The 14,478-nt window shown below is 46.2% G+C and overlaps 1 protein-coding gene across 2 annotated transcripts in view; it reads right to left on the bottom strand.

Annotated features, from left to right (window-relative positions):
- Positions 1–14,478, bottom strand: part of GABBR2 (gamma-aminobutyric acid type B receptor subunit 2) — a 348,748-nt gene that overhangs the window by 129,881 nt on the left and 204,389 nt on the right. For both annotated transcript variants that reach the window (XR_005367035.1, XM_038552916.1), the window contains exon 7: positions 8,226–8,462. Coding sequence is in view for 1 of the 2 variants with exons in the window: in XM_038552916.1 (XP_038408844.1) it covers positions 8,226–8,462 (237 nt within the window). In the remaining variant the exon portion in view is untranslated. The remainder of the gene's footprint in view (positions 1–8,225; positions 8,463–14,478) is intronic.

The raw sequence follows: 14,478 nt of genomic DNA on the forward strand, positions 1-14,478 counted from the left end.
GCAATTACCTCTAGGAACTACCCCTGACAGTCTAAAGTCACAAAAGGCCCATCAGCAGCCCCCATCTCCCCCTCAGGCCCTAGGACTTGAGCCCTAGAGAGACACTGATGGGAGAGACAGGGGAGGGGGACAGAGGGCGGGTTTCTTTCCTACCTCGGGAAGGGAAGGATGCGGCAGGAGCCCCTGTCCCCACCCCCACACATACATGCTGGGATGATTTCCACAAGCTGTGCGAAACAGTGATGTCAGCCATCACAGCAAGAATTAGGGGATCGTTATTAGCAGATTCAACAACTATAGATCCTGTTAATACTTCTCTTGTCGGTTCTGATTATTTATTGGGCAGAAAAAAGTCTTTTTAGTTTCTAGAAGCCTGGAAGGCAGCAGAGTGGGAGAGTGTGACTGAATTTCTCAATCGTGTGTGGACTCCATCCAACAAACTCAAGGTTAGCTTCTACCAGGTGTAAAGTGCTAGGTGCAGAACTGTGCGACCAGAGGCATGAAAAGCTGTGGTCCCTGCAAATCTGGGAGCTGCTAATTCATCAGAGGAGGCAAGTATGGCTCTGCTGCAGGCTGACTGCAACAGGCAGGAACAGGATCAAAGTGTGAGTATAAGGGAGAAGAGTCCAGAACCCTCTACCTGGTGTGAGGGAGGCGACGGGGGAGGGTTGCTGCTAAACTTGATGCACAGATGACAATTAGGTTACAGTAAAAATTCCCTCTTGAGGATGTTTAAATTTCCCAGAAAGACACATGAGTGTCTTCAACTGGGTCCTCCAGAAGCGGAGCCCAGGACAGGGAATCATGTGCAAGTGATTTTTTAAAGACATGTTCTCAGAAGAAGCTTGGAGAGAGGAGGGAGAGGAGGCCAAGCTAGAATGTGGTTTCAGGTGAGGGGCAGCCTCATCCTAATCCTGCAGGGAACTCTGGAGCGTGAATGGCACTGGTGTTGTACCGTCACACCAGCCAGTCATCCACTGTGGGCCACTGGGCTAGGGTATAGGTCCCAGGCACCTCCAGGCTGGGAGACTCCAATCACCCAAGGTGTGAGCCATCAGCAGGGACACCTGCACAGCTAGGTGTTGGGCAGACCCGACCAAAGCCCTAAAAGAGATCCCAGGAGATCTGGCTGGGACCAGCAGCATTTGCTGTAGCTAGTTTTCGTGTGCAGTGCTGAGTGCTAATTCTCAGGGCCACAGGAATTTGAGCCAAACTAAAGGGAAGAACAGAAGGGGGGTCTGTGAGCAAAAGCCTTCCACTTTTAAGGCGAGTATCAAATTGCAAAATGTGGAAAACTCGCAAAGTGTTCTTGCTTACAGGCAGGGTTTACTCCATGTTATTTTGATATTAAACCCCTACAACCTGTAAACAAGTTAATCAATTTGCTTATTATTGAGACAATTAAATGAGATAGTATATGTGAAACAGACTGGCACTTAGTAGGCACGGAACGACTGTTTTGCTGGACTTGATTTTGAATACTGCTTGATTAGATCCAAAGAAACTCTGTTTTTTGAAAAGTCACCATGGTGACAGCGGTAGTCATAATAATAGAAATAACGATGATGCGGTTTGGGGAGCTAAACACCATCATTACTTACCATCTCAACCCTATGAAGTAGGTTATATTTCCCTCCATAGATGAAAGGTAAATAATTTCCTTGAGGTCAGTAGGCTTTAAGCAGTGGACTGTGGCCTCCTTTTGTCTGACTTTACAAATTCACATTTCCTGCTATAGTTCATCACTGCCATGCCCCAGGCCATGGTGCATTTTACCTGAGTTTAAGAGGAGGAGGGGGCATGGTTCTCAGACCAGCTTCTCCGTTTTAAGTTTGTGTATGGGGATCCCTGGGTGGCGCAGCGGTTTGGCGCCTGCCTTTGGCCCAGGGCGCGATCCTGGAGACCGGGATTGAATCCCACGTCGGGCTCCCGGTGCATGGAGCCTACTTCTCCCTCTGCCTGTGTCTCTGCCTCTCTCTCTCTCTCTCTCTCTGTGTGACTATCATAAATAAATTTTAAAAAATTAAGTTTGTGTATGATTACTTCCCCTGGAACTCCCAGGAGTCTGGGATGGGGTGGAGACAGGTGGGGTGCAGGAGAAGTCCTTGGCGGGTTGGGAACAGCCCAGAGAGGCTCATGAAAGGGAAGCCTTAAAATAGGAAAGCCTGAGTGGTGTCGGGAGCTAGCACGAGGTCACTGGGACAAGTCCCATTTTCTAGGACGCACAGTAGACACATCAGTCAGACTGTTGCAGAGCTTCTGACAGGTTCCTAGTGATAGCCTCGAGTACAAAATCCAGAAACAGCCAGAATCCTGATAGTCCAGGGGAAGGAATCATGACTGGCAAATGACCAGTCCCAGAAGGAGGTCAAAGCCAGGACTGGGAGAGTTTTCTCTACTTCTGGGTAGCCTTCCCAGTGCTCTGTTTCTTATCTCACTCAAATTCAACCTTAAATGCTGATACGAGATATAAATATCAAATGGGTGGCTGGTACAAAGCCTGTAGGTTAACCTGTGTTAGAGAATAAAACCAGGAGTCCAAAAGATTGGACAGGCAGCAAAGATGGGCCAACTCTAGCAAGGTGATGGTTAATTCATGGGAGTGTGTGAGTGTGTGTGTGTGTGTGTGTGTGTGTGTGGAAGTTTCCTATTTGAATAAAAACTCAACTGCACGACTTCAGCATCCCAGTAGGACAAGGCAGCAGTGTATGTGACATAGAATGGGGTTTCAGCTAACATTTCCCTGGGATGAGGATCTCACTGGCTTGCCCTAACTACCTGCTTCCAAGTACCTGCAGTCATTGGAATTCCAACTGAACCGAGTTTACTCTGTGATGCCCTCTTTCCAGGTAAGATGTTGGTAGGGGGAGCACAGTGGTTGTATCTGAATCTTAGTGGAGACTATATATATATATATATATTTTTAAACAAATCTTGCATAACGATTTGAAGTTTCAGGGACACACCAGCAGCAAAAGCTGGATTCCTGTTTTCCAACAACAAAGGCAAATAGATCAATAAACTCTGCAAATCACCATCTGCAGTTCTTCGTCACCTCCTCGATGTGATCAATTAGAGATAACTGCCATTAGAGGTGACATGCCTGAACCTGAGGCTGCTGGTCTCCCCCGACAGATGTTACACCGAGATGTCCAGACTCACAGCTGGTTGAGAGGCTGGGCAGACAATGAAGAATGGGGCTATTATTTGGAGGAACTTTGAATCGTTTCTACATTAGATCCGTCCACGGGGAGTGAGGAGGCAATCACAGGAAATAGTTTAAAAAGAATGGGCCCTCTTCTTACAATCAAAGATATTCCCCAGGAGCTTCTTTCAATTTCTCCATAGCTGAACGCTCTTGGAAGCCTCATAGCCCCCATGCAAACCTGGTACATGCCCTGAGTAACTTTCCAGGAAAAATGTTACATGTATTATGTTTTCATAATAGAGTAAAATGAGATATTAATTTAGCTTCCATCCTAGGCACTATGAAGTAAATATGGTGTCATCTTAAGAGACAAATATGAAGGAATATTTGCTAAAGGGGGTATACTGAAAGTTAGAGCCATCGAATCTCGGTGTGACATGCCCAAAGGATTTGTCCACTTGAGATCTGGTATGTCATCCTTGTTTAAAGAGACTGGAAACTGGAAAAAATTAAAGTGATCACCTGGGGCGCCTAGGTGGCTCAGTTGGTTAAGTATCTCCCTTCGGCTCAGGTCACGATCTTAGGATCCAGCCCCACATCAGGCTTCCTGCTCAGCAGGGAGTCTGCTTCTCCTTCTGCCCCTTCCCCTGGTCATGCTCTTTTTCCTTCTCTCAGATAGATACATAAAATCTTTTTTAAAAAAGTGATCACCCAAAGAAAATGAAGGCTTTGATTTTTTACCTGGATACTTAGCACATGTTCCCAAGCATGTTTTGAAGTGTTATGGATATAAGCCTGTCGATGAATTTAGTGTATCCTTGGTAAGAACACCTAATTTGAGGAGTCTGTTAAATCATAGTATATCACCATCAGTCCTGGGCATGGAGGAGCCTGGCATTGCATCCTTGCTACCCAACACATGGCACAGGTGAGAACGCACAGCAGGGGCACCTTGCAATTATCCACACATGGGGTTTCGTTTATTGACCTGCAGGAAAATTGAGGACAGCTCCCTGATCTTTACTCCCATAAGGTGAATGGAATCCTCCCTCCAAGGGTTTTGGCCAGACCTTGGATAGTGACCAACAATTATTCATCTACTTGTCTATATCCCTCACTGGGCAGGGAGTTCTTCAGGGAGGGACCACACATTATTCCTTTCTATGCTTCCAGATCCCAGTACCCAGCCCAGAGGCTACTAAAGGAGTGAATAAATGTAGGAACAAATACATTTGTCAGGTCTAAAATCAAAAAGTGTGTGCCTGTACACATGTGTGCATGTATACATGTGTGCATGCGTGCATACGTCTACACATGTGCTCGTGCCCATCAGAGCCCAAGCAATTCTCAGGGTTATTATTTGAGAATCACCAGGACTACTTGTTAATAATGTGAATTCCTTGGCCCTATCATAATACCATTGGATCAGAAGTTCTAGGTAGGGCTGAGAAATTGGAATTTTTAACAAAGTTCCCTGGGAGCATCTTATACATATAGAAGTTTAGGAATGTTGCCCTAGACAAAACCTGCAGAGCTGGGATTCTCAGAATGCTCTGGGCTTGTGATACCTTAAATCACCAACTCCAGCCTGAGTTTCTGTTCACACGTTTGGCAGAAGAGGGTATGTCCACGTGGGAAAGCATTTTGAGATTTGCAGACCATAGAGAGGTAAGAGGTTAATAACAGGGCCAAAAATCAGAAGAGCACCCTCAGGGAAGCAGAGGGAGGCAAGACCCGCCCCCCCCCCCCCCCCTGCCCAGGACATCAGGTGTGCAAGGTAGGGGGATACAGAATCTATATCAGTGTTCCCTGGGAAGGGTACCTGGGAGGAGCTCCTAAGAAGATAAAACAGAACTGGGCCCAAGCTGAAGCCGGAGTCCCCAATCTAGGATGCGTGGAAGAAATCTCTTCTTTAACATGCCAACCAGGAACCACAGGCCTGGCTTCCAGACGAGAGTGTGCACACTGAATCAATTGAAATTGAGTCACGGATATAATTAATTTAATGTGTTTAAACGATTTTCCGTATAGTAAACATGCTGAATGAGGGTGACCCAGAATAAAGTGCCTGCCTGAGAGTGGAAAAATGGACACCATGTGTGCCGTATAATGAAAACCCTTTAGCAAATAGAAAATGCTTCAATTTATTTCTGCCTCCTGTTCCTTTCCTTTCCAACTCTTTATTTATGGCTGAACTTGGCCTTCTGTGGTCTCCTTGGACCACAGAGACACTTTTTATTTTGTCAGAAGATGTCCTTTCTTCTCTGATCAGAAGACAATTTTAATGAAACCTGTCTACAGCCCAGTGACAAGCACATATTAATATGTGACAAAGGAGATTAGGAGGAAGGGGGGAAAAGTGTAGAATTCTTTCATTATCCTAATCCCTTTCTTCAGTAAAGGGGAATGTGCACAATGAGAAAAGTGGTGCACCTGCTGTGGCAGGGACAGGGCCCAATGAGCCACACCATCCTGGCTCTGCCAAACTGTTGCTCTGTGTGACTTTGCAAACGCCCTCTCCAGACCTCAGATACTCATCTACAACATCAGGGGGTTGAATCTGAGGATTGTGAAGAGCACCTTGAATCCTGACATCCGCTGAATTATTATAAACCGGGGAGGGCATAAATACGTGTCAAGAAATTTCTCATGAGAAAGAAACTCCTCTTCAAGTTGTGTAAAGTGTCCAGGCAGTTTTATCTAATTGCTCATCAAGTGGAGATTACGTATTATTTGGCTTAGATGAAAAGGAGCCCTTGAGAGTGGTTATAAATGATCTCCAACCAAGATACATCAGGCATCTGGGCAAAATGCCGAGTGCTAGGATGAGGAGGGACACAGAAGGCTTCCTAGATTCTGTAGCTCTCTATCCAGCTGTTTGGGCTGGAGATACTGTGGATTCCTTCCATTAAATAAGAAGCAAAGTGTGGCAGGACGACCTGAGGAAGTGTAGCCACGTTTGGAGATTGCTCTGCCCACAGTGCTCCTGGTGTGGAACAGGCGAGTCTCACCCTCTGCAAGGCTCAGTCTGTGTAGAAGAGGGAGGACCTCTGGGGTCCTGGTGGGGCCATTCTGCGGGGTTGGAGTGAGGGAAGGGGGTTGGGGGGCGGCCCAGGGGCTGCGGGTGAGTGGCTGAACAGGTAGGGCCCTGGGCTGCTCCTCCTTTCAACTGAGAAGCTTCTCTCCAATCTGTGTTATATACCAGCACCACATGAGATTTTATAAGAGGTTCTGAGGATCAAAAACATTTTTTTGGAAACCAAATTTTTGAAAGCTGTTTATTGTCTGAATCCAAGCTGCACCATAAGCAGGGGTATTGCCCCTAACTATTCAGAGGCTTTGCATCTGAACTGTGGGAGCAGAGGCCAAGAACTGTCTGGTTAAGAGTGGCTCTGGTCTGAGATTTTGGAGATCCACTTCTTTTCAGGAAGCCTCAGCCGCTGCCCACCACCCGGAGCAGCTGCGCTCAAACTCCAGCACATTAGCACCGCCTGGAGGGTCTGTGAGTCCTGGGGGGTCGGGCTGGGGAGTGTGCATTTCTACCCAGCACTTTGAGAATAGGTGGTCTGTAAAATGAAGGCCAGCCTCCTTCGCTTGTTCCTTCAGGAGTGGGCCCCAACTTACCTTCCCAGCCTCATCCTCCTCCTTTCCAATTATCCCGACAAAGTAATTGTCCCTGCACACACTCACGCATATCTCCCTCGCTCACCACGCTCCATCTGGCCAGACTGCCGGCCCCCACTCTGCATGTCTAAGGCACTGCACAATGCTATCTCTGCCAAAAAGCTCCCTTTTTCATCCATGGTCACAGACACCCCTCTGGGCTTATACGCTCTCTCCCATGGTGCTGGGCCCTTTTAATTTTTATGATCATCGGTGTCCAGCTCTCGCCTCCTCATTTGGACCACAGGATCCAGGACAGGGAGCCCATCTTACCTACCTCAGCATCCACATCATTGTTGACACCCTCACCTGCACCAGCCCCCGCCCACCAGACCAACCACCGGCAAGCCTGAGTGTGCGCACACAAAGGAAGTGTGAACATTTAAGAAATGCACCAATGGACTCATCTTGTCTACAATTCTTAATACCTCAAGACAGACTAACTTCTCTTGACTCTTTAAATTAGAACACAAGACAGGATTTTAGCCATTTCAATCCATGTTTTAGGCAAATTTTCCTTATATTCTGAAGCAGAGTCAGTGACGAACACATCATCACGAGATATAACTGCCACTTACGTCCAATACCAGAAGGTAGTGTAATGCAGCATTTAAGAGCTAGACGCAAGTTCAAATCCCAGTTCTACCTCTGATTGGCCGGAGAATGTAAATGCTCTGAGCTCCAGGCTCCTCACCTCTAATAGTGATAATAACAGCATCTACTTCCTGCGGATGGCATACGGATGCAACGGGATCATTATTAACACCAGCAATCCTAGCATGTATTGAGAGCCTACTCTGGGCCTAGCGTTGGGCATACATTCTTATAGCCAACCTACATGAAGTGCTTAGCGAAGTATGTAGCACATAATAGTCATTAAGGAAATGTTAACAATTATTATCAACGCTTTTCCCAACTTCTTTGCAAGTCCTATGTTATTATCCTCATCTCTCAAGGCTCAGAGCAAGTAGCCTGCTCAACAAATATTAGCAGTTTTTACTTTGTAATGGTCAATCTTTATACCTTTATAATAGGTACTATTTCCATGTTGGGAATGAAAACTCTATGGTTTGGAGAAGGTACCTTGAAAGACCCAGGATTTGAACCTGACTTTGGGTCCAGGCCTCTTGCTGCCCCCATCCCCCAGCTGGTGAATTTCAACTGCTCTGTGAACAGTCAGCTCACTGTGCCCTTTGCAGTCCATGAGCCGCAGAGAAGCATTTCCCCAGCGTGTCAGAGTATCCCTGAACCTGTCCCTCATTTTGGCAGCCCCGCAATCCTACAACCCACAGGAAGTTATCTCAATGACTGGAGAAAATGGATCTAGTATCAAAGGGTGTGTGACTCAGCCCCCGTTGCCTTGTACATCACCAAGGGGCCCGAAGGAAAGGGGAGTCTGGGCCATGGGACTGACCGTGACCCCGAAGAAGTTGGTCTCATTCATGGCATTGAGGATGATCCTGCCCAGCGTGTGGTCCGTGTAGTTGAAATCCTGGATCCGCTGGTGCCGACTGCTGGCGTGCAGTGTCTCCATGGCCCTCTGCAGCGTCTTGGCGATGACCCAGATGCCATCGTAGGCGTACCCATGGAACTTGCTGGGCCCCACGCCCGACCGCTTGTTGTTGTACTCTCTCTCATACTGCTGTGGAGTCTGTAAAACAGGGGGATGGGGGGACACCAGGTTATAGCCGGCAGAGACATCAGGCACATGGTGCCAAGAACTAACACTCTCCGATGCTTACAGTGAGTCAGGCACGGTGCCCAGCTCTTTATGGGCATTATCTCATTTAATCCACACAGTGACCTCATACAGTGAGGTACCGTTATTGTCTCCATTTTCCAGATGAGAACATTGATTTAGGAAAGTTGACTTGCCCAGGATCACATGGCTGGTGAGTGGCAAAGCTGAGACTTGCACCCTGGCTGTCTAGGAAGGCTAAGGTGAAGGAATAATGCACCCTAACTAGGCCTCCCTCTGATATTTGCAGGATTTGGAGCTACAGTACCAGTGGAGGACCACATTCCATATGTCTAAATATTTACATTATAGACAAGCCAATAAACCGCCCGGTAAAATATTTTTGCCTCCCCATCATAATAAATATACCTTCCTAATGATCTGGAAGGGCAAGTTTGAATACAGAATTTTGGGGCTCCTTGGAGCTTCAGGCTGGAGATAGAGGCATAGAGGGAGCTGGCTTTGCGGTGGGGCACACCTCTGTAGCCCAGCTCAGTCCACACCTCCTCCCCTTCCAGCATCATAGACCTTTAACAACCCCAGAGGTACAGCCCAATCTCAAGAGTGCAGACCCTGGTAAGAAGCTCCCTGGCCCTGGAAGTGGTTCCAGTTCTTAGGAGGGAGGGGGTGCAAGCTCAGGGGTGGGGGGCATGACCCAGTGGCCTTGTGGATTCTGAGCCCTGTGGAGCCTGAGTGAGGCCTTCCTAGAGCATGGGGCCTAGGGCTGGTCCCAGGTGCCCAGATGTAAGGGCTGTTCTGACCCTATACTGTTTCCCTCTTCTTTCCTCTTCTGTAATAAAGCAAGGTCTGTGAATAATTCAGCATTTTGTAAAAAGAAGTTTTTTCTCCTGTTGAACTGAATTTCACAAAAGAACTTCATTGGTAATATTAACATTCTGATTGTGGCCACAAAGTAATGAAAACCTTTTTACTCCAATTGCTGAGGCTTACACATTCAAATGGATACCACCCCAGGAGAACTCATCACCCTTAACCTTCCCATGGGCCTCTCAAGTCACTTCTGAACTCCTCTGTCAGAAACGTCATCAGCCTATAGCTAAGTCTTTGGAAAAACCCTCTTTAGGGACAAATCACATATAGAAACCATTGTCAGTTTATACTGGGAAGGGCTCTTAGAGTTGGTCACACATGCTCCCCCCCACCTGCAGCCTGAGGCACAGAGAGGTCCAGAGACTTGCCCAAGGTTACACAGCTTGTGTGTGTGTGTGTGTGTGTGTGTGTGTGTGTGTGTGTGTGTAGCTACACTGGTCCCATTCCATCTCTGTTACGTCTTTAATTTTTGACTTTTGAGGGCATAATTGCTTTTTGCAAACCACCCCCAATTGTTTGGGGCCACGTCTGGTGTCCAAGGAGGGTGGTGAAGCTGAGCCCTCAAGGGCTGGGTCTCATGGCTGGAGCCCGAGTGAGTCTGTTGCCCATGGTTCAAGGTGTTAGCAGGACAGGGTCACACTCACTCGTGCCTGGGGACAGCCAAGGGCCTCCCAGAAGTATAATTGTGGACTCTAGGAGAGGCTTTTCGCCTGACCACATAGGAATGCTGATGGCCCAGCAATAGCACCCCCTCCTTTTTTGCTTCAGCTCCCACTGGATGACTCAGGTCTCATTCCTGTTGACAGTTTTCCTTGGAAATGCGTCATGTCCAGCCATCACATTTGTTCATCACTCAAAACACACAGCAGGAGCTCCTCAAATCCAAGGGTTCTTCCAGGAGGCAGCACCGTTTCTATGTCCAGCCTGGCCCAGAGCCTTGAGCTGCTCCTCACGCCCCCCTCAAGCCCTCCACCCTCATGTGCTCCCGTGGGGCCTGCTTTCTGCCCTCCACCCTTTTACTCCTCTTCACGGAGCACAAGGGCTGAAGGGCCCATAATGAGGCACACTCTCTAACTTAGACCTCTTGGGTCCTTTGATCACATCAAGTTGGTTGGCACCTCAGGGCTCTTGCACCAGCTGTTTCCTCTGCCAGAAAGCTTCCCCAGCTCTTTGTATGATATTCTCAGCATTCAGACGTCAACACTTGTCACTTCACAGGGGTGGCTTCCCTGACACACCCTTTCTAAACACCCCTCATTCTCCATCCACTGGTTTGATCTTCTTTACTGCCCTTTTCATATCCAGTAATGGTTCTACTTATGTGATCATTTGCCTCTTGTCTGTTCCAGCCCTCCCTTCTTCCCTGCTCCCTATGCCTCAACAGCTAGAATTAAGCTCTGTGGGGTCAAGATGTTTTCTGTCTTGATCACCCATGGCAATACCTACAGAGATCCTTGATAATCCTCAATGTCTCCATTTGAAAAATGAGAAAGTGGGATCAGGTGATCTAGAAGTTTCCTCTTGGCAACATAGGTAGGACCCTGGCACAGTAGTCAGGACAGAGGATTTGGAAGCAGGCAGCCCTGCCCTCCATCTCTGGCTCTGGGTTTGCTGTGACCTGGGGCGAAGTCCCCTCTCCTGCAGGTTTCTATGTCCTCTCTTGCTGGGTGGTCATGAGGATTCAGTGACATGAAGCATGCAAGGCACCCAGTCTGGTGTCCAGGATATAGTATGCTACCCACTGTTACTAACAGTAAAGGTGGCTTGCCCAATCCAGCCACCCAGCGCGGCTGGTGTGGCTGCTAACCCAGGACGCCCCGAAGAGCCAAGATTGTGCCGACATCTGTGCTGGCAGGGGTCAACGGTCCTCCAGAGCGTGCAGGCCCTACCTTACTTCCTTAACCAATCCCCAATTATTGGGCAGTTAGGATGTCTCGAATTTGGATGCGAAGAGCATCCTTGTATCTAAACTTTCTGAACACATACTGGTACTTATATTTTCAGAATAAATTCCCAGAAGTATAATTGCTGAGGCAAAGAGTATAACAAACTTAAACACGATTCACCCATACTTCAGCCAGAATATTCTCCCCAAATATGAGAAATTAAAATCCCACTGGGTATGAAAGTACCCATTTCTCTGCATCTTTGACAACAATGAATTTCACAATTTTAAAAACCAGCAGTTTATTAGGGTAAGTAAAAGAGCATATCCTCTTTTAATTTTGATGTGCAGCTTTCTGACTACCCATTAGAGTGAGCTCCTTTCAAATACCAATAGGCAATTTTTACTTCTTAGGTGCATTTCTTTCTTTTTCTTTTTTTTTTTTTTAGGTGCATTTATTTTTTATTCAATATTGCTATGGTGATAGTCACACCTTTTAATGTTTTGTTTAAATGCATTCTTGTTATTATTCCATCCTTTACTATTTGGCTATATATTTTCTTTGATTTTTAAATATGATTTGGGTCTAATTCTGGTTATTAATTTAGCTACTGGCTATGTTAAAAGTATTATAAATTATAAATTGGATTTGTTTTTTCTAATTGCTTTAAGCATCAAAGTCATGAGGCCCCTCTGACTTCTCTCTTGGATTTTGATCCTGTGAACTTGCTCAGATGGATACAAAGGCATCCGGGGCTGGTGGTGTCTATATTTGAGTCCTGTTTGTTCAATCTAATAATTATATTCAGATGATGTTTCCAGACCTCTTCCCTACCAGAAAATGCCCCTGGGTCATCCTTCAAGGTTTCTATGACCCTTTTAAAGTCAGGAGTCCAGACCTGAGGCGAACATTCTCAGTGTGCTCTCACCAAGGGATAAATGAGTATAATTTTTTAACTTCCTTAATGTTGTTTATTGGGGTCATTTTTTTGTGGAGACAGCAGGGGGCACAAAATCATATCATTTATTCAACTTGAGCTTGGAGCAAACACAAGCCCCTGTGTGCACTTTTTACATATGTACTTACAAATCCATATCTTTCTATCTCACAACACTGTCCTTCATCCCTCAAGTGAAGAACACTGGAAATATGGCTGCTGACCTCATTTCTGTGGGAAGAGTCCTTGGAATGGGACAGGTGTAACTAAGCCCGGAAAGGTGACCTCATTGTCACTGTCTTAGCAAGCACCGAGTTGAAGACATTGCTACCACATTATATCCCAGGCCATTCATCACTTCCCAGGTGAAGCCAGCACCAATCTCCCTTGGGCAAAACAATGACAGCAGGAAGAAACACTCTCACAAATTGTCTGAGAAAAAGTAGTAGTTGCTCTTCAAGCCGGCCTCCGATTATTCAGGGCAGAAGAATTTCTTCCATTGTAGAGCTGACACTGAAGGCTGATTAATTACTCATTCTCTGAGGTCAGGTTTATCATGAGATGCTAAAAGTTTCTGAGAAAATAACTTTATATAGATAGTCCCAATTACTGACAGGTTGTGCTCCAGCATATTTTTGAAAGGCAGTTGTTGAAACTTGGAACATATTTTTCCACAGAAACTATGTTATAAATAGTGGTTAGGCTCCTAGGCTAGCCCACACAAGCTTGCTAACCCACAATGTGACTAAACCTTATGGGTCTGTCATTCCAGCAGAACCAAGCAGAGTCCTGCTTTCTGAGAGAGAGGAGCCTCATGGACAGAACACAGCAGAGGGTGAAGAACTCATCCTCTTCCACATCTCCAGCTGTCACCCTCAGAGTGGAAAAACTAGGAGAGTTTCTCTCTGGCATCCCCTGTGGGATTTGGGGATCCCAGAGTCTCACTTGGGAGCTACACTAGGGAGTATTTAATCTCTTTGTGTCTATACCCCAGTTTGTGGATCACCTGGGGACCTTGTTAAATGCAGATGCCAGAGCCCTACATTTTGATTCAGTATGCCTATGGGATATTTTTAAGAATCTGTATTTCTATAAACCTCCCAAGATCTCAAGACTATATAAATAGGTTACTACTGATTAAGTCCCTCCTACAATCCGATTACTGGATCTTCTCAATAGCAATTTCCAGATACTTGCTGAGCTCCATCTTAGAATCCTTCAGTGCGGAGAAGCTATCTCTCTCTTCAGGAAGAATTTCCACTTAAGAAGTGCTTGCTGTCTAGGAGACTAGTGTTCTGGATACAGCATCTCCAGCACCTCCCTATGACCTGTATTCTGCATGCAGTGTCTCCTTGTGGAGCTGCAGTAATCATGTCTGTTCCCTCTTATACACAACAGCCCCTCAAAGAGCTGAAGGCAGTGGCATGCTGTCCTGTGCCTGGCATGCTGTTTTCTACTTTTGAAGCAAAATAGTCTCAGGTCATACTTCCACTCTGATCGTGATGAAATGGCTTATATCAGACCAAAGTTCCCACGAAGAACATTCAGAGAAGCAGAAAAAAATATAAAAATAGCTATTCAAAGGCTTCATAAAGCAAGCAGGACATCTAGGACTTGAGGATCAAGATGCTAAAGAGAAGAGAATGCTTTGAGAAGAGTCCAGCATTCTTTGCTGTCTCCCTTGGGGCATTTGATGCTTTGTAAGTAGGAAAGCTAGTTGCAGGAAAACAAAACACTGAATCAGAGTTTTCAGCCATCCCAAAGGGAAGGGAAGATAAAAAAAACTGCAGTTCAAGGCTATCAGGGTAGCAAGGCTTGTAACACCAAGGTCTTGGAGAAAAACGAAGCACAGAAAAGTAAGCCCAGTATTCAGACTGGCCTTTGCACTTGAAATAGTTCATGATAACCAAGCTGCATAAAGCAAGAGGCTGAGAAACCAAGCAAAAGCAGTGGCTTTAGAAATTAAGAAGGTGTTTGGAGTATCACGGTATTAGGAAGAAAGAAGTTGAACCCCAAGGCCAGTAAACACCCCAGGATTTCAGCTAATAACAATGAAGAATAAATACTAGGAGTAAGGGCAAACCAAAAATAGGCCGGGTCTTATAAAAACCAAAACCATGCCTGGAATCATCTCAGTTCTTGATTGGATTAGGTGATCTTTTCTTAGTCTAACTGCCTTCTTGGAGAGAAAGAAATCTTCTCTGAAGAAAGATAATGCCATCTGTAGCCTCTACATTTTTTTTTCATCTCCAATTATATCAATAAAATTTAACAG

The sequence above is a fragment of the Canis lupus genome, chromosome 11 (genome assembly GCF_011100685.1).
Source record: "Canis lupus familiaris isolate Mischka breed German Shepherd chromosome 11, alternate assembly UU_Cfam_GSD_1.0, whole genome shotgun sequence".
Lineage (NCBI taxonomy): Eukaryota > Metazoa > Chordata > Mammalia > Carnivora > Canidae > Canis > Canis lupus.